At 33.2% G+C, this 20,830-nt stretch overlaps 1 protein-coding gene across 2 annotated transcripts in view; it reads right to left on the minus strand.

Moving 5' to 3' along the window:
* Positions 1-20,830, minus strand: part of LOC111055350 (protein GDAP2 homolog) — a 98,661-nt gene that overhangs the window by 66,362 nt on the left and 11,469 nt on the right. The window contains exons 6-9 of one of the 2 annotated variants that reach the window (XM_039434520.1): positions 19,358-19,467; positions 16,809-17,066; positions 6,726-6,791; positions 1,854-2,007 (exon numbers count right to left, since the gene is read on the minus strand). In XM_039434520.1, the coding sequence (XP_039290454.1) occupies positions 1,854-2,007; positions 6,726-6,791; positions 16,809-17,066; positions 19,358-19,467 (588 nt within the window). The remainder of the gene's footprint in view (positions 1-1,853; positions 2,008-6,725; positions 6,792-16,808; positions 17,067-19,357; positions 19,468-20,830) is intronic. The other variant, XM_039434525.1, reaches the window with a different exon arrangement.

The following is a 20,830-nucleotide window of genomic DNA, read 5'->3' on the forward strand; positions in this document are numbered from 1 at the left end:
AATGCATTGCTTCCCAGTTACATCCGTGTAAACTAGAAATGAAAAAAATCAACTTTTAAACTACCCTGATCCCTTAAGCTCAAGGAGTAGGGATGAGGACTTTTGATATGTTCACCTTCTAACTAGTTCAAACAAATCTGTGAAGTGTCAAATATTGTGTTCCAAACATTCCCTCCTAGTTTCCCTGACAATTGATCTATTGTTGTTAAACTAAATATTTCACACTCAGCACTTTAACGGCTGCAACAATCGTTGGGAGATGCGTAAAATAATGAGACCATAGATGAAATTGAAGAGAATATAATGCTCTATGAGCCATGATTAGCACGGATTTTTTCAATGAATCGTTGAAAAGTTCCTAAGTACTTGACTGTCATATAGCAAATTAAAGCTTACATAATTTCCTACAATATTCATTTTACAACTTTCTTTATATCTCCTCTAGTTTTTGAGATATCCGCTCTTGAAGGTGTAACATTTTTGAAAAAACACGTTTGTCACCAACTTTTTTCTATTTTTGCTCTTATAACTTTTTAGAAATCGATGGGAAAAATCCATGTTGATTATGAGCTTATAGAGCATTAAATTCTCTCACATTTGATGTATAATTTCACACGTTTACGAATTTCCCTACACCTTTTCTAGCAGCTTTAGTGTTGAGTGTGAAATATCCATTTTTGCAACAATAGACCAATTGACAAAGAAATTTGAGGGAGTGTATTATCAAAATTTTTGACTTAGCAGCTTTGTTGAGACTAGTTGGGAGGAAAACATATCAAAAGTCCCCATTCCTAACTCATGTGCTAAGGGGATGGGGGTGGTTTAAAAGTTGCATTTTTCAGCGTTTTGCTTCCACGCTCATATCTTGAGAACAATGCGTTCAACCGACATAACTAACTATTCAAAAATGAAGCTTGATAAATTCTCTACACTTTTTGATCAGTGGAATTTTCTGATATTTCCAAGAGTTCCCAAGATATTAGTTCTTGAAAGTGTGTAATTGTTAAAATAACAGGTTTTTATCCAATGTTTTGCTCTTTCAGGGCTTATAACTCTCCAACAATGCATTATAAAAACTGATTCCCACCGTAGCTTTGTAGGGCATTGAATTGTCTTTGAAATGATGTATTATTTCACTATTCCAAGTTTACCTTTTTACATTTTTATAGCAGCTTCAATGTAGGGGGTGAAATTTTCATTGCATGAAAAAATTGGTTCTGGACTTATGTATCCAAATAATATATTGAAAAATCAGAACTAAAATATATATTGCAAGCACACCCACCTTTTCATGTCTAAATTGACTGGACTATTATTAAACAGAGCATTTTAGGTTCCGAAGAACATGTCTAATTTGATGTTGGTACTATCAATAATTTCAATATCGATAATACCTATACCAGATACGGATCTATACCCCAAATGGATATAATAGTAAATATAAAAAAAACTACTTGTTCTGTTACAACCTATCGATACACGATATCTTACACTCTGTCCTTAATTAATTGTTATAAAATTAGCAAAATAGCCAGTTGACTAAAAAATCCCGTATCTCGACAAAACTCCCGTACATTTCCTGCCCAAATGAAATTCACGTACAGTTCCCGGTTTTCCCGATGTTCCCGCCCCGTGGACACCCTGTGTTTAGTGTGGCATTATAGTCCAGTCAAATGGTCATTTTTCATGATCGAAAGAATTTTTCTCGTCCGATTTATATGTATTTTGGGGCGCTGAATTCGAATCTGAAATTTTCTGACACGCCAGAGGGCGGCTTCACCTGTAAAACCCCCGAAATTCTGAGACTTTTTACAATTTTTCCATTTTGTTTTAGAATTTAGATGAGTACTTGCCGTTCTTTGTTGTGTATTTGAGTGACTAGGAGCGGGTCGATGGCAGGCACAGGACGCTCCCCTAGCAACCTCTGCTGGTCCAAGTCACCCTGCATTTGGCTGAACACAGAGTCGCCCAAGCTGCTCGACAAATCTATCACAGATGATTCTTCTCCTACAACACACAAACAACACAATCAATCTCAACATTTCAAATATTACAACTATTAACAAGCGATTAATAGGAATTGATTCATTATTAAGTTTCGTTTCCACAGTTATAGTTTAAACTTGATTAAATCCATATCAAGTCTCGTTTGTTATAATGTGGTCCATTTTGAGTTCAAGCAATACCTAATATTACTGGAGTGGCCGTAGTCGAGGGGATCAGATGCTGGCTTTATGATTCAGAGGCCCGGGTTCAATTCCCGGCCCGGGCAAGATATTTATCTCGGGCCACTCCCGTGTTTCGGATGGAAACGTTAAGCCGTCTGTCCCGGTTGCCTAAAAAAACAGTCGTTAGGTCATGTCAGAGGCCCTGAAATTGATCAGTTGCGACCTGAAAACCCTGACACCAGACCTGAGCCAGCCAGGTCACACGATATTATTATTATTACCTACTATTACTCAAGTAATTCAAGTCACCAGCTGATTTGATTCAGTTTAAGCTTTGAATGTGCAAACGGCCCTAGGAATTGAATAATGATTTGAAACTAGGCAAATTAAAGGGGCATTATTCATTATAAGAAAAGAAAAGAAGGTCAAGTCTATGAGTTTAAAAGTTATTGAAATAGTAGAGCTTCAAAAATACGAGATTCTAGTGGCTAGAGTGGTAACGTGAATTGTTGCGAAAAATATGAAGCAATATTATTCATGTTCTTGAAATAAAATTCTTTTGTAAGTCAGAGTAGTGATAAGAATGTCAGAACGGCAAAGGAGAAAACCGGTTGTGCTGCGATCTAGCAGTAAATAAGTGAAGTTTGCCGCAGCTTTGAACAGTACCACATTCCATTATCAACAGTACTACCATAAAAAATTAAGGAATGTTAAGGAATATTAAGGAATTTAATATGTTGTAAATTGTGTTCGACACAATAGAAAGAATCACATTGAATGTGTTATCACTTGAATGAATAGCAATTATTCAATAAATGAGAATTATTCATTGAATTCAGAAACGTTTTCTATTAATGAGCCAAGTGGAAGGTTAGAAAGGTGACAATTCAAAATAACAGAACATGAGCTTGATTACGAATAATATAATAAATAGCAGACAAATAATTATAATGCAGACACAGAAAGTTCATCACACTCGACAAAAAATAGTACATAGGCTCAAACTACTAAATAACATCATCTTATAATATTTTGATGTTTACCAAATAAGAAGTTCATGAGATAAGAATGAAATTGGGATATTCATTCAAAAATAATTTTTGAATACTCGTTCAAAAGTCAACTACTTATTAAAATAAGAACTATTGAAGAGTAATAAGATAAAATATAACTTATGAAATGCCATTCATATTAAAAATTATGAAATGCCATTCGGATACAGCAAATTAAAGCTTTTATTGTTTTCATGCGCAACGATTTAATTTTTTAAAGATACCTACTTGACATGGTTTCAAAGAAAGGATATAATTAACGACGTTCTCAATAACCAGGTAGGTTAATGACTTAGATTTTTGTTTGAAAGGCGGAATTTGCTTTATCATATTTATTGTATAAGCATACTATTAACCATACCAGTCAAATGGTCGTTTTTCAGGAAACAGCCCCGAAAGAATTATTCTCGAAGGTTCTATATGTATTTTGGGGCGCTGAATTCGAATCTGAAATTTGCTGACACGCCAGAGGGCGGCTTCACCCCCAAAACCCCCAAAAATTTCGGACTTTTTTCAATTTTTCCATTTAATCTCGAAAACTTCTTTTCTTTAGTGTACTTTAGCCCTTATTTATGTACACAGAAAAATGGCCAATTTCTATATTCAAAACTGTGTATCTCAGTAACCCGAAATGAGAAAAAATGATACTTGGTCTTGATTTGAAGAAAAGAATCTCCTTTTTTAATGTGAGGTACATGAATTTTGGAAAAATATAATCGTAAGATACGTTTGATTAAAAAAACCAAGAAATTTGCGATATTTTCCTTATTTTCACAGTCTCAAAAGTTTTTCGATAATAAACAGTCAAGATGGATTTAAGGCAACGTAGCTAATAGAGCATGTAATTCTCTTTCATTTGACACCTATCGCAGGTTTCTATCATGTATCTTTATCGTTTTAGAGACTCTTGAATAACATTAAAATCGCAGAAAAAATGAGAAAATGAAAATAATCATTTTTCCAATTGGCTGTAACTTTTAAATGGTATTGAATTCAGAAAATCGATTTATGGAAGCGAAAAGAGGAGAAAATTCTCTACAACATTAACTACTTTTTGTTTTTTTTTTATCTGAAGTGTTTCACAAGATACGCAACTTTGAATATGCGAGACTTTAAAAATGATTAACGTATCTCAAATTTTTCGCTTATTCAAAGTTGCGTATCTTGTGAAACACTTCAGATAAAAATCCAAAAAGTAGTCAAGGTTGTAGAGAATTGTCTCCTCTTTTCGCTCTCATAAATAGTTTTTTTTTTATTTCAATACCGTTCAAAAGCTACAGCCAACTGGAAAAATTATTATTCTCATTTTCTCATTTTTTAACTGAAAAATGATTATTTTCATTTTCTCTGCGATTTTACTGTTATTCAAGAGTCTCTAAAACGAGTAAGATACATGATAGAAACTTGCGATTGGTCTCAAATGAAAGAGAATTACATGCTCTATAAGCTCTATAAGACCCCCCCCCCCACAAGGAAATACTGAAATTAAATGTTTTTAACGGGTGATTCTAATAGAAAATAACCCTTGTGAGATGATTTCAGCCGAAATATGTATTTTTTTATTAGGAAGGCCTTGAAAAGGTATTATAGTGAAAAATTTGTATTTTTGCTGCAGGACATGATTATCTTTTTTTGTATTCCCCCTTCCACCACTACTAAGTTCGAAAATTCCTAAGGAATCCTGTTCATAATGAATTGTTCTTTCACGTGATGTGTGGTTTTTATCTATACTAGAGGAACATATCCAAGTTGTATAGGGTAGAAGTGGAAGGTTTGCATAATTTTGAAAACCCCTTGAAAAATACCCCTTTTTTGAAAATTCGTAGCTCCGGAACCAAAAATGGTAGAAACTTCAATTTATTGGAAATTTTATTATCTTTAATTTTGTAAAGAACGATTTTTCTCCAAAAACTCGAAGTTTTCTATATTAAATGATAAAATTTAAAAAAGTCCGAAATTTTAGGGTTTTTTGGGGGTTTTGGGGGTGAATTTTTCTTACAATAAAAAGGTATTTTAAAATGCCTATTAGTAAAGCTTATACCAATTCATTGAACTTTCAAAATTATGCATGCAAACCAATCAATAAAGCAGTGGTCTTATTCTTTAAAAGTAAACAAAGGAATAGAAAATATGGATTTGAAATAGTTTGAGCTCTATTCTTAAATGATTAATTCAACAATGTAGAGCAGCAATTTTCAAGGTTAGTACAATAATTCCAAGAAGCCAGCTAACAAGCAAGACGTCACCTATAGTTGATTGATATTTTTGTGTTGATAATGTGTTTCTTAACTACCTACTGAGCAAGAATAGCACATTTTTCTGAGACATGATTAACTAGCCATTTATTAATAATCTGCCTAGGAATCATTTGATGACTACTAATCGTTATTCGAAATCCTATGTATTTTTATTGTACAGTATTTATTTATGTAATATATACACTTGTTATAACTAAAGTAGGAGGGAAATATAATTGTGAGTTTAGTTTAATAATAGTTTTCTTTTGGAATTTGTGATGATTTTTTGAATCTTCAATACAAATGATATGCCTAGTTCAGTAAAGATGAAAATTATTCTATTTTCAACTGTTTTTCAATGACTATTATTTATTCTATGAAAGAATAGAATAATTCTTGATTCTTATCATCCATATTATTCTCTTTATTCTTAAGAATAATTCTATAATTTTCAAATGATATTATTAAATTACTATTTATTCTATTAAAGTTCTCCAAGTGTTAAAACGAGCATATATAATTTAGAATCAAGTGATAAGAGAGGACATCTAAGTTTTTCAAGGAAAGCACGAGAATAGTGCAAATAACTGCCACACTCCAATGTATTAATGTGAGAGAAAGCCTATTCTATGAAAACATAATGAACACATTTTATAATGCAATCCAGAAATAAGATGAATAATTTTAATGTTTTAAAGTATTACTTATTTTAGAAAAATGAGAAATGCACAAAAATAACCGAAGCTACAGAATACGAAAACATTGGAAATATAATTAATTATACAAAATGATTAAGGATGCAATGAATAAGTTGTTAGCTGGAGAAAATAATATTTGATTCTTGAAAACATATTCGTATATAACACAATTCCAAACAAACTTTTCATAAAATTATAGAAAACTCGATATCTATAACACAACTTAAATAAATTACAAATAGTGAAATATCAATTACTGACATGATAATAACATCATGCCAACATGATCAACAACGATCATAAAAACGTTTATAAATGCAACATGCAAACACGCATGTTCTGGAGATACAAGCTTCAATATAAAAATGAAAACCTTAAAGTAAAAATAAAAATAAAATATAACTAGTCTAATATATCGTAGATGAAAGCTATAATAACCAGATATAAGGATAATTATGTCAGAAATACACAGCAAGATGCAGAAATTTTGAAACCTCAAATTTATTGAGCATGCCAACATCAAGAAAATGTTAAATATGAAACTCGGGGAGATACAAGTGTTTCACTAACCCTTTGTGTAGCCAGTCACTATCAAACCTACGGATTTGGCATCATTGTCTAAACGAACTCTTCCTCCTTCCATAGCAGGCAGTGCAAAAACAATATGTTAGTAAAACTGAGATGAGACTCCTGAATGAAGAGTAATTATTAAGTAGCAGATTCGTTTTAAATTAATTTCCCAAAGACTACACGTTTTGACAATGAGACAAGGACTCATTTTGACAATAATTTCTTATAATAATTAATAAAATTCTTTGTTAAGATTCATTTAAGCTCATTGCAATAGTTGGATCCATCACAGTTCTATTGAATTGAGAAGCCTATGTATTAACAAGAATTGACTAAAGAAATCTAGATTAACGATCCAATTGAGTTGATAAAAGATTGAAAGAAGTGGTAAAAGGAGGAAAAAGATGAAGTAAAAGCTTGAAAATCATGATAAGATATAATAACTTCCAAAAGTCTTTATCCAAGTCAAAATTTTAAGTACATTTAATAGCCATTTTATGAGTTTATGACTTCAGCATACCGGTACATTTCAAATGGTTGAGTTTGAGGGATAGATTAACGTATGAACAGTCTTACCCCAGTTGAAACCTTTTATAACGGGAAGCCTTACAAATAAGACACTTCGGTTTCAATTCAGCTTGCCTTATCTTACAAGAATATTACAGCGACTTGACTGCTATTGAACATCCACATGAAATGATAAAATAAAATTAATGAATCATTCATATCTATGTGATAAAATATGGAAGTATAGTGTAGTGTTGTAGTATAAGAACGTATGTAAAAACTATTCATTATATAAGTAAGTATAGTGTTCAATTGATAAACTTGCAATTGCACTACAATGAAAGAGTAAATGAATGTACAAATGGGCAAAAAACACTGGTGATTCTTCTAGAACAAATATTTTATGGTTCATTCTTCCAAGATTATAGAATATAAAACATACGAGAAATACGTGGAAATAGAAGATAAGTGAGTATATCCAAAAAAGTGAATCAAAACTTATTTGAGTTCCAATATCTAGTTAACAACTGTTCAAAAACATAGCATAATAAATGGTAATTTACATCATCAGTCTCAAAAAAATTGAATGAGTGAGTCACCCACAAAAACGTTCCAGTATGAAACATCTTAAACTTTTAAATTTAATTGTGTTGAATTTTAAACCAAACCGATTCCACTAATTCTAACAAGTAAGTTTGTAGTATAATTTTACGAGTTTGAATGAGAACAGCCATCATGACCATATAACAGATAAAAGAGATGATTTCTCTCTGGTAAATACACGACTTTCAGATGAGCTCCGAGCTCATTAAGAAGCATTCATAGAATTAAACGGGTCTAATTCTTGAAATTTTTTTTGGCAGAAGTCTGGAGTCATCAAACCATTAATTTGACAATTATTGATTGATGGGTGACTCCATACAGCGAAAATAAACATTTTGAATATTGATCTCAAATACCAGTGATTCATCTTAAGATTTCTCTAAATAGTTGATATTTTATTAATTATGAGAAACAGTTTTTATTAACTGATTTAATGATCTAGATTTAATAGATTATTTCATAATGTTTCTAAATCTCTGTATGATATGTCCAGTCAAAGTTAAAACAATGGAGATAATATTACTTCTACGCTCTGAAAACAATAGTATTGTTATTAATCTTGTTATTGATAAGTAAGTGTGCCATTTTCAACATAATATTGAAATAAGCCGAACACTTCCAAAATTACATGATTCCTTCTAGTTGCATACACATTTCATAACATTTGAATTCACAAACGATCTTTCAAATTCACATGCCCATTTTTAAGTTAACTATTTCTTCTGTTCTCTTATCCTTCCTTCTACTAAATTTATTAAATTAATTTCGTTTTGTTTTGCTTATAATGTATGTTTTATTTTTTATATTGAGAAAAGGAGTAGATAACTGTAGTGCTACAGAAGGATAATAGCGACACAGGCAGGCATCTTCAATAACTATTCACATAATATATTTGTACCATCATATTTCAACCTCACAGAATTCTTTAAATATGAAAATTCATTCTCTAATTTAAATAAAATTCTCAACAATTGAGTCTAGGAGAGACTACACTAAGGACCTAAGCAAAGCAGCAAAATATGAAACTTATGAAAAAATTTAGAAAAAAAATCATATTTTGAAAGGAATTTACCACAGAACACAGCACAGACCTTACACCTTACACCTCGCTGCCTCAGAAAACCAGTCAGAAGCCGTCAAAAAGGTGTATTGCAAGTTAAAATCACATCTAATTTCAACAACAAATAATATTTTATTTGCGAGACATATCACTTTTGAGCACAAATTCCGCAAAAACTTTGGCTGACCAAATACGCGCCAATCAACGCAGAATATTTCACTACACAATACAGCGGCACAGTACAGCACGGCACACGGTCACTCGCAAAGTGGCAAACGGGCGCCAACTAACTATGTAAACAAAAGACTGCGATGATGCCGATCAAGGAGGAGCGCAGAGAGAGAGAGAGAGAAAAAGATAGAGAGAGAGAAAGAGAGAGAGAGGAGTAGGAGAAGCAAGAAGCCATATGACAAAAGTGAAATAATGACGAAGCCAGTACTGGTGGGGCAATGCTGATCGAGATAAATAGAAATACCAATGAGCAAAGTAGTGAAATGAGCTATAGTGAGATTCACTTCAAACTGTCAGCATATAGCTTGATTAGGAAGCATTGATATTATTTATACGAAATGCTGACAGTTTTAAATCTGAATTTCACTGAAGAGCTGATGATGATGGTAATGATGTTGATGACGATGGTGATAAAGATTATAATGATGGTGATGATGATGAAGGAACGGCAAAAGGTGGGCGACCTTCGTGTTCTATTGCTTCCACTTCCTCTGTAGCAACATCATCATCATCATCATCATCATCACATCTGATTGAGATAGAGGAACTCCTCTCGTACAACAGTATAGTGAGGTCACTTCAAACTGTCAGCATTGGTTGATTGGGTAGCGCTCGTGTTATTTATGCTGGGAATGCTGACAGTTTAAAGTGAACCTCAGTATAGATTACTAGGATAATAAGTGATGCACGGTCACAAACATTCAAATTGACGCCGCCGAGCCTCCTGGCTGTGCATTGGGACGGGCTTGTCTACTTTCACGGTGGACAATCTAATTCTGCATAACTGTGGATGAAGTGTGATCTAGTTTCTAAATTCAGTCTGATGTGGATTTGATCAGAAAATTGTGAATTATAGAAAACTTCTCAGTACGTCATAACTTAATAATACTGTATAACATAAACTACTTTAATTGAACGAAAAATGAATTTGAATATAAAAAACATCGCGAATTAGAAAAAGTTTTAAAACTGATCATGCAAGATAATTTTGATCAATTAAGTTTAGTAATATTGAGTTCTTACTTTTTTCAGAGATTACCTTCGCTTAGATACCTAATTCACGGGTAATTTTACTTTCTGAAGAGTTTCGATTACAGGATAACTAATATCAATTGATATTAGATATTTTGATTCACATAATTGAACTCGATACATGATTACGGTGAATGTTGGATTAAGAATATGTTGATACATTAGTGAAGCTTATGCTCTTTTTTCTTGAAACTTTCAATAAATAACTTTATTTTGATTGAGATTGCTTCCAATCTTATACACTAATGTGCATTTTATATTTTAATCCAATTTTTTCTGTATGGAAATACTTCCTTGATTGAATATTTTTACTGAAAGTCAGCTTGAAAATGTGACGTGTGTGGTGACGAAACCATCCATGGTACTGTACCAAATAAAACTGTGTAGAATTTGACAACATATGTGTGTTTCTATTTCATTATGGAACGGTTCTACAACATTGACAGTGACTCAATCGAATTTTTGAATATTTCTACATTAACATTATGTGTGTTTTAAAGTATTCTCGTTTTGAATTAATGAATATAGGAAGTCGTTCTGCCTATAAAACACGAATAACTGTGATAAGAAATGATTTCATGAATGCAATATTGATAAATGCTGAGTCAAGAGGCTCTTCTTATGTGATAAGGTAATCAATTTTATGTAAGCTAAGCATTTCGACTCTGATATAGGTTTACAATGGAAAAAAATTATCAGGCAAAAAAATGTATTGCTTGTTCCTTTTCAAATAGAAATTGTCCGGTTACCTTTGGCTTGGATAATAGAATTTTCGCAACAGAATCTAGCGAATCTTATATTCACCAAAATTAACAATACTAATACGGTTTTATTACAATATTAATCTTGCTGTTCCTTTTTGATAATAATTAATTATATCATGTATAATAATGGACATATTTAATAAGATAATCATCATAAAAGTAAAATAATTTATTATCACCTTTATAATAATAAAAAAGTGTGGTTAATTTATTGGGAATCAAACTTGTATTTTAGAGGATTTTGGTAATAATTATTCAGCTACAAACAATAGATCCGCCTAAAATTTATAATATAATAAAGGAAAGAATTGGCTTATACACTTACGGGGTGGGAAATTCACGAATGACGCATCATCACGTTTGAACTACTGGACTGAACTACTTCAACTACTTGGAATTTTGCATATAGATTCATAATGTACCGAGAATGATATTCAAGTTTTCAGTTTGTCACATTTTTTATTAAACCTTTGCAGAGCACGGGTTACCTGATAGTTAGTAATATCTTACATTAGTTCATAAACTTTGATGTTGTTAAGATAGTCGCGAATATGTTAATACTGCTATTTACTTTATAAATGCGAATTAATATTGGATCGATTTTTGATTAATAGCCCTGAATTGTAGAACCAATAAGAGCAAACAATGAAAATTCGCAAATAGTGAAGTCGTTCAATTTACTAAAGTATATTCAAACTTTATTAACTCAAATTATCTTCTTATTGTCTTCTTATTTGAAGGTTTCTTTGGAATAGAATTCAAGTAGATTCCTATTTGCGTATTTGAAATGCGTGTTATTTTTCACAAATTATTTGAAGGCTGTCTTAAAATCAAATGAGAATGCCTTTTCTACACAAGAAGATGTACGAAGAATGAAGTGAATATCAAATTTGGAATGCTAATTGATTTTATTATTAAGGAAATAAAGTTTGAAAAACTGTGCCCCCATGTAAAATTTTAATGACGATTTTCTTGGGAGTGAAGAAGCCTGTCATTTTGAATAATGACAGCACTATCATTAGAGTCAAGGTTGGGCATTACATGACTGTTGCTACAATAGTATGTTGAGCTAATCAACAGTTGTTTTCGAATCCATTCACAAGAGATGTACATTATGCATTATTACGTAGATACCATACTGGTAGCATTAGACGGAGCGTTATGGGTAGTTGTGAATGATTGCTAGAATTTACTTTGAAAAGAAACAATTTCTTTTATTTTTTGGTCATGAGTTTGTATTTTTTTATATTTCTGCAGGTGACTTGAGATTTTCTCAGATTTTGTATTGTTTATCAAAAACATTAATGCAAGATTGTACTTTCAGTAGTTGAATAGGATGCAATAATATCATATTTTCAATAGTTTATTCAATATATTTAAAAAAAAAACTATTTTTAAATTCATTAATGCAAGATTGTACTTTCAGTAGTTGAATAGGATGCAATATCATATTTTCAATAGTTTATTCAATATATTTAAAAAAAAACTATTTTTAAATTCTAGTTCTCGATTGTAAATTAATCTAATTCAGCTTGTAAGGAAATTATCAAATAAATCTGACTTAGAACAATTCAAATATTATTGTACCGTACTTGACAGTACAGCCAACTAAAATTCTACAATTTGTAGTGATTAGTCTATATAATAAGAGAGAGTAGGGTTGTGTTTGTTCGTGTGTTCGTTTGTTCGCATCAAAACATGTCAACTTGTGGATTGCATACTGGAAAAACGAGAATGATTAAGATCTCCAAATTTTGAACATAGATTCTAAAAATATCAATCTCGTGCACCTGGAAGCCCAAATTTCAATTTTCCTTCTAGATTTTTCATAATTAATGTTCAAAATTCATTAATAGTACATACGATTTCATAAAAAATCACCAAATCATATGGTGGAATTAAAAAATATTATTATACAGGTATACAGGTGTAAAGTAGTATAGGAAAATTATGTTTGACGCATCATCACGTCTGAACTACTGGACTGATTAACTTGAAATTTTGCATATAGATTCTTGCTTAACCGGGGATGGTTACAATCCTATTTTAAATTCTTCAATATTTGATTACATCAAGTTTTCAGTTCAGAACATTTCTCTTGAAAGGGTAATTAGAAGATAGGTAAGATTAGGGATCCTTTTCGAATGATAAAAACAGGTTTTCCGTCACACCCAAATTTTTTCCGCCATTTTGGAACCACCACTTTGAATTCAACTTCTTTTTTTAATTGAAAGGTAGTCATATGATAGGATTTCCAGAGAAAAGGTATGGTGAAAACCGCACAGTGATATCTCAAACCTTTCAAAATTTATTCTCATTCATTTCCTTTATTATAGTATAGAAGATGATAGATAAATGGATGATATATCCATCTATCTATCATCTTCTATACTATAATAGAGGAAAGAACTGGCTTAAAGACGTATACACGTGTAGAGGATAGGGAAATTATGTTTGACGCATCATCACGTCTGAACTACTGGACTGATTTACTTGAAATGCAGCTTATAAATTCTTAATCAACCGAGGATTCTTATAGGCCTATTTTCAATTCTTCTGGATTTCATTACGTCAAGTTTTAAAATAGACCCTTGCGAAGCACGGGTTACCTGCTAGTTAATAATAAGCACGTTAAGTGATGGCAAGAGATACTATTTATAGTATCTTTCTTTTTTTACTAAACATATTTACAATTCGGCACTTATGATATAAAACGATTAACGTCTGTTTTGTTTGCTTTTGGTGAAGATAATACAAAGCTACGTCATTTAATTACATCAGAGAAGTAAAAATGAAAACAATATTATCTTTGAGGCTGAACTGTTATAAAAATTATATGGTTCCATGCTCTAGATAGAATCCAAATAAGGGGTAAGTTTGAACCAAGATTGTCAAATTGATGAAAGCTGGTTCAAAAGTGGAAATTTACTTTTCACGAGTGACGATTTACGCTTTGTTTACAAGTCAAAATGTCGTAATAATTTCTGTGTTTTGATTCAAGTAACCTACTAACACAGGCTACATTTTGTCGTAATAAATCTAGAAACCATGACAAAAAGAGATGAATAATAATGAAAGATGATAATGTGTGAATATTATGAACTCTGGACGTTCAAGTCTAGATAATAATCTTTTTACTAGTGGATCCTTTTAATGTTATATTCAGTTGATAATTTATGAATTGAGAATGTACTAAATTCAATGTAGAGTGGAGGATAAAAATTTAATATTTTAAATGAGAATCTCAAAAATAAGTTTAATGTAATGATAATATTATGCAACCTGATGAACAGAGAGATTTGTATCCCTAGAGAGAGCATTCTCCACATATGACGACCATTTGGGATGCATTTGATTGTTTATTTTGTTGAATAAAGATTTGAAAGATTTATGCATTTGTAGAGATACTTTGCATGCTGTTTGGTGTCACTCCTTGGCTATCAAGATTATTTAGGGAGTGACCTTTCTTGTGGCGATATCTATAATATAATAAAGAAAAGAATTGGCTTACACACGTATGGGATAGGAAAAACACACATCATCACGTCTGCACTACTGGACTGATTAACTTGAAATTATAAATTTGCATATAGATTCTTCATTTTAAATTCTAAAGATTTTAGTAGGCCAAGTTTTCAGTTTGTAAAGTTTTTAACTTGATCCTTGCGGAGCACGGGTTACTTGCTAGTCTAAATATAGAGGGCACCTCACGCGGTCACGCCTCATGAGAAACAAGGATTGGACTTGAATCGAAATGGGTAAACTAATCGTATTTATTATCAAACTTTAAAGTAGCCCTATTGAATTGATTACTATTGAATGATTGATCAAAATCAACAAATAACATTATTTTATTCTTTCTAGAACATTTCATTATTAAATATTCTTTTTACAACATCGAATGACATATTAATTGGATTTCAGTCTCTATCTTCAACTATCTTCTTGTTTACAATTTATGAAAAATTATAATTTCATTTTTCAACACATATTTTATATAAATACGGATAATACTTAACCGGAAGTAAAAAATTGTTATTATGATTGTTTCTGTCCATAATGTGAACCACATTGGGTGGTCACAGATACACAAACATTGCACATCAAAAATGAGAGTTCATTATAGGAAGTTGCATGCATTCACACAAAAACGCATGATAAATCTTGAAAATTCAAAGAAATCTATTGTTTTGTGAATCATCCATCTGGAGACTGGACTAACCAAGCACACCAATCCAAACTAAGTCAAACCAGAGGAAGTCTACTGTACTGTATAATAGTTTAATGAAATGAAAACATTCATTATTTGACGGAGTTAGAACTTTATAGTCCTCTCTACCACTTAACCTTGACATTACAGAATACAATAAAGTATATAGTAAATTACTGCAATAAATAAAAAGGCAATGATTAATATAAGTAGTACTACAAATAAAACATAGTTAAAACAGAACAATCAATCTGCATTTAGGCCTAAATAATCCAATAACTGAAAAAATACTTAGTATTCTGCTAATCTACACTTATAAAAAAAAACCAATGACAATAATTCAACTATCTAAATAGTAATTTTTTATAAGAGCACCAAAATTACATACTTGAACGGAATAATCAAGGAAACAATATTGATTTATATTTTTAGAGGAATTATTATATCATTCACACAAAATTCATACAGCCAACCAATCAAGTTGCAAACGCCACCCACACGCTACCCCCGCAGACCCGCCTTACCTCCGCCCCGAAGCGAGCAAGTCCATCATCAATGGCCTGAATCACCCATGGCAGGAGCAGCCTACAAACTGTGACTGTGAATGATTTCTCAAATATACCCTACGGATAAGGGTGTGATATGATCGAATCGTCTCGCATCGAGAAAAAATCATACAATAGTTTAGTGGACGCTGAATTGAGAGCACAACAGTCACGTCGTTCTTAACAGTGTCACAGTAGCTGAAGTGAGGCATTACAGACGTCTTGAGAAGCATAATTTTGACATAATGAGGAAGAAACAAGGCAAATCTTTTCAAGCTGTGAATGCGAGCAAATACACTTTTGCAAACAATCTCACCCTGATTGAAAACTAACCCTAAAACAACTTGATACTAACCCTATCACTGTATTCCAGCTCAACCTTGGAATTTTCTGGGTCAGGACACATGCCTGCAATCGGCACTATGAAGTTTATGTAATATGAAGTTTAGTGTATAATAATATATTATAGTACATAAATACTATAATGTATGATGTCTATAGTATAATCATAGAGAAAAGATAGCTCAAGAAGATATCCCATGGAATAGGGCGTAGATATGTTCCAATTTTGCAATGTTATCTCAAGCCGATAGTCCTTTTTCGTGAAGCTATATGACGCTGGTAGTCTCTAATTCTGTGCCGTTCTTAGGCTAGGCGCACACCAGTTGGTCAAGACAAGACATGATCAGACACGTTCAGTCACAATACTTCACATAGTTGCTTATGAAGACATCTGTAATATTGTAATGATTAATCAGTGTGAGTTGCATTCACAGCTTGAAAAGATTTGCCTTGTTTCTTCCTCATTATGTCAAAATTATGCTTCTCAAGACGCCTGTAATGCCTCACTTCAGCTACTGTGACACTGTTACCTGTCACCTGGACTAACACTCTCACCTGGCCAAAGCAGTAATAATAGACAGTAGTCGACAGTAAAACGTTTGAATTAACAAAAAATCGGCATGAAATTTGGAACATAAACGACCTATACCATGGGATATCTTTTTATGCTATATTTTCTCTATGGTATAATGTATATTCTATAGTAGGTTTTATTATAGTTTGTTTAGTTCATAGTGCAATAGTTAAAACTAGATTAAGCAATTCGCTCATTGTGTAAAAGAGACTGACCGACACTATGGTGTTGGTGCTGGGGGTTGTCGATGATGCGGATCTGGCGGTCAGGATGCAGGGGTTCGCCGTCGGGGCCCCCCACCCCTGCACTGGGCAGCTGCAGCAGAGCCATCCGCTCCTCGCCCACCGACCGCGGGAAGTAGAGGGGCAGCAACACCTCGTAGATGCCCGCGTCACAGCTCTCCACCACTAACACCACTGTCTCCACTCCGCTGCCACCACCAATCTGCTGCTCCAGGAAACGGCGTACTGTTCCTAACAAATAATTATTGCGACAGGTTAGGTTTGAAAAGCTGTTATTGTTTCATCTATATAAATAAAAATCGAGGCTCAAATTTTGACATTCAATAACTTTTTTATGTGTCCACCGAATTTGATGATTTTTTTAATTGTGTTCGTTATGTTCAGGACCAGGTTTATGGCCTATCAAATTTATAATCAGACTCTAGGATTTTTTCCTACGGTCCTTCAAAGTTTACATGTAATCCTTATGGGAGAAGATTTGTGTGCTGGCCAGATAAAAATCAGCTGTTATAATCATTACGTCATACAACAGCCGTCGGTAGATAGTAGACAAGAGTGTGTGCTGATCCATAACCGCCCATGTATTTTATTCTAAACGCCCCGACTAAAAACAAAATGTCTGTTCTGTGTGTAACCATCCAGCAGTGCGGCCTCAGGTTAAAGACTTACATGCTCTAAAGACATTGCTTTGTTTCGAACAATTGTGCTGTCTTCGGTGTTCAGAATTGATTGATTTTTAGTAAATTATTTATTTTGTAGTTGGAAAATTATCTATATAAATAAAATGCCGCATCGCGCCTCCTCAGGTATGCATTCAGCTAAAGTTTGTCATGAGATGCATTAAACTATTAGGCGGTACGAAGTTCGCCGGGCCAGCTAGTATAGAATGAAAAAGTGTTCATTTACTAAAAAAACGTATGTGATTGGATCGTATTCAATAATCTATTAGGTTTTTTCTTTGTATGATAGCGAATAAGCAGCTGTCATTGAATAATACTTGATTTGAAAATCTAAAGGAAGTAAGAGACATTCTTGATTTTTTCAAATGCGAGAAGATCCATGTGTCAAGATGAATCCACTTCAAAAGGAGATGAGAGCCAATCAGAAGCCAACAGAAGATTGCATTGATGTTTTCAAATTTGAATTCAATTGTTTTTCAGATTGATTTACTAAGTTTTTTGCAGATTTGACTCCATGGAGATGTTACTACATTATACTTGGACGCTCTAATGAACCAAGTGCCCACGACCATCTTCGATTTTCGTAGATAAGGAGAGAGAGACACTCACATCTTTTGAGAGTTCAATAATGTGAGCACAAATACATTTTTGAAATTGAAAAATGTTTGGACTTGGTAATTCTACAAAAATGACATCTTCATATTTTTAGAATAGAGTGTATATTTTCACACTTTCTCACAAAAAACGGATCCCAATACCACTGAGGTGTTGAACTGTTCAAGTCAAAAGAAAAGAACAACATTTTTCTCATAAAAAATGTATTCCAGTTAGGCCTATCTGTTATTTTGCTTCTCTAATGAAATTTACTGTGGTCCAATAAGCTTTCAACTTGAAATGGAGTAACATCGAAGGCTGCTTCTTATTTCAGATTACCACCATCAAAAAGAATGAGTGAAACCTTATTCATACCCCAATAAAAGAGAAGGTAAGGTTCAGCAAGGAGTCTCTTAGAGGAACCAACTGTTTTTAAATTATCAACATTGACAAAGGTTTTATTGTACAGTGAATTCTTAGATAAAATATCATAAATAGTGTAGTAGAAGTACTACGCAATTTGCAACATTCTGAATAGCATGACTGTTTTAATAACTCCAGAAGTTGCCTTCCCTTCAAACCCTCGGGATCTGCCCCATCAGGGCAGTTTCGGAGGGGCGAAAAGAAAAACCCAAGAGACCAGAGATGGGTAAAACTCCAGGTACAATTAATGTAGGTCAAGAGGACGAGTCGAGGGTGACCAGATGCCCTAGAGGCAATTTGGCGACCCCTCCTTCAGCGGAAGGACCTACAAAAAAGCCAGGAGTGGAACTCAAGCAGGTCACGAGTTTGTGGGTGGAGAGGCCAAAACTCACCACAGCTCAAAGAAGGGCGGCCATTCAGGCAAAACTTCTTGGGAGAGGTGAGGCTTTTGACCCTGCAGAGTTTCGGAAAATTGCGGGTGCAGTATTGAAAAAACTAAAGGTTCTTATTCATCACTTTCTCTCAAAAAACGGTTCATCTGGTAATTCGCTCATCGGCCATGATTCTGATCCATCAAAACTGGATGAACGAGGTTTCACTGTAGATGGTTATAGGTTGATAAATTATAGTGGAGTTTAGAATATAATAATCTTGTCAATTCGAGTACTGGATGATAATTCTATTCTAATGAGCACTCAAGGTTTGTGTTAATGAGAAGATGGAACATTCCATTGATACACCATCTAAGTTTAACGATAAACCAAGATATGAAGTGAGATATTATCAGCATGATATTAACTATAGAATGAATTACAAAACACTTACTTAAAGCAATGTGGGCACCTTCATCTGGTGGGAAGTTTCGGCGGACAGAGTTTATCACACAAAGACCTAGAGAGTTCAGCTTTCTTTCTCTAGCTTCTAAAAGTACATTCCTACAACAACAACAAAAGAAAATGAATAGGCATTTATTCGTGTTAGCAATGTATTATCCGACTAACCTACCAAGAGTTGGACACCACAGCAACGCTGATTCAATGCCTCTTTCTTAGTTTGTACATGTTGAATAAACAATGCTAGTAATCTTCATATTGATGATACATGATTTCACTGAGAATATACTTTGAAGGAGACGAGCTTATCTGTTCTATCTGTTAAAATTAGATGTTTTAATTATGGGATTTTACAACTCATTTTTATTGTAAACTAGCCGTCAGGCTCGCTTCGCTCGCCATATCCGTCTAGCCAGGGGGCTCCGCCCCCTGGACCCCCGACTGGATCGTCCAAAAATGAGATCAGCGGGCTCGCTTCGCTCGCCTGCATGTAGACCTCAGCGGAACCTCTGTACCGAATTTGAACGTATTATGATTGTCAGTTTTATGTCACGAAAAACACCTGTTACTATATTGGCGAACAAAATTCTTCCACCTCAGCTAAACCTGTGTACTGATTTTTTAAAAATATTTCCATCAATTATTATTGAAAAAGGTGAGGAAACGCAGAAAAGCTGAGAAAACGCTAATTTTGGCTAATTGGATAAATTGGTATTTAGGAGGTCCTGGATAAATGCATTTCAATCTTCAACTTGATGCCAATTATAATAATTTTAAGATATTGGAATAAGAAGAATATACATGCTAAAAGAACGAACCCTTAAAAACCACCCTTAGAGTTAAAATATCGCCAAAAGATTTCTTAGTGCGCCTCTAAAGGGCCAACTGAACATACCTACCAAATTTGAACGTTTTTGGTCCGTTAGATTGTTAGTTCTGCGAGTGAGTGAGTCAGTCAGTGAGTGAGTGCCATTTCGCTTTTATATATATACAGGTTGTCCCAGATAAGGTGTAAACCCCGGCTACCATAGATTCTACATGTAATTTGCAACAAAAAATGTTCAGTAAAATTTTCTCCTATCGACCTTCGTTTTCGAGATATCGATTTTTCGATATTTTTCAAGTAGGCGTACTTCCAGTCATTAAATCGTCAATATCTCAAGAACCATTGGTCTTAAGTGAATTTTAAGGACATCGTAGAAAAGAAGACAAAATTTCACATCGATTTGAGGTATGAAACATGCCAAAGTCGATTATTGAGTAGTATTTTTTAGCGGTCAAAGTTGAAAAAGAGTGATTTTTGAAGTTTTTTTGAAAACTTCAGACACATTTTTCTCGATTTTTTTTCCAGGGTACGAACTAATTTTTATAGCGCAAAAACTTCCTTTTTTGATTATCTTTCGAATGAGACCAAATACAGATGTCTAGCTCAAATCCTCGAATCAGAATTTCAGTTTAAATTCGA

Source organism: Nilaparvata lugens, chromosome 1 (assembly GCF_014356525.2).
Source record: "Nilaparvata lugens isolate BPH chromosome 1, ASM1435652v1, whole genome shotgun sequence".
NCBI lineage: Eukaryota > Metazoa > Arthropoda > Insecta > Hemiptera > Delphacidae > Nilaparvata > Nilaparvata lugens.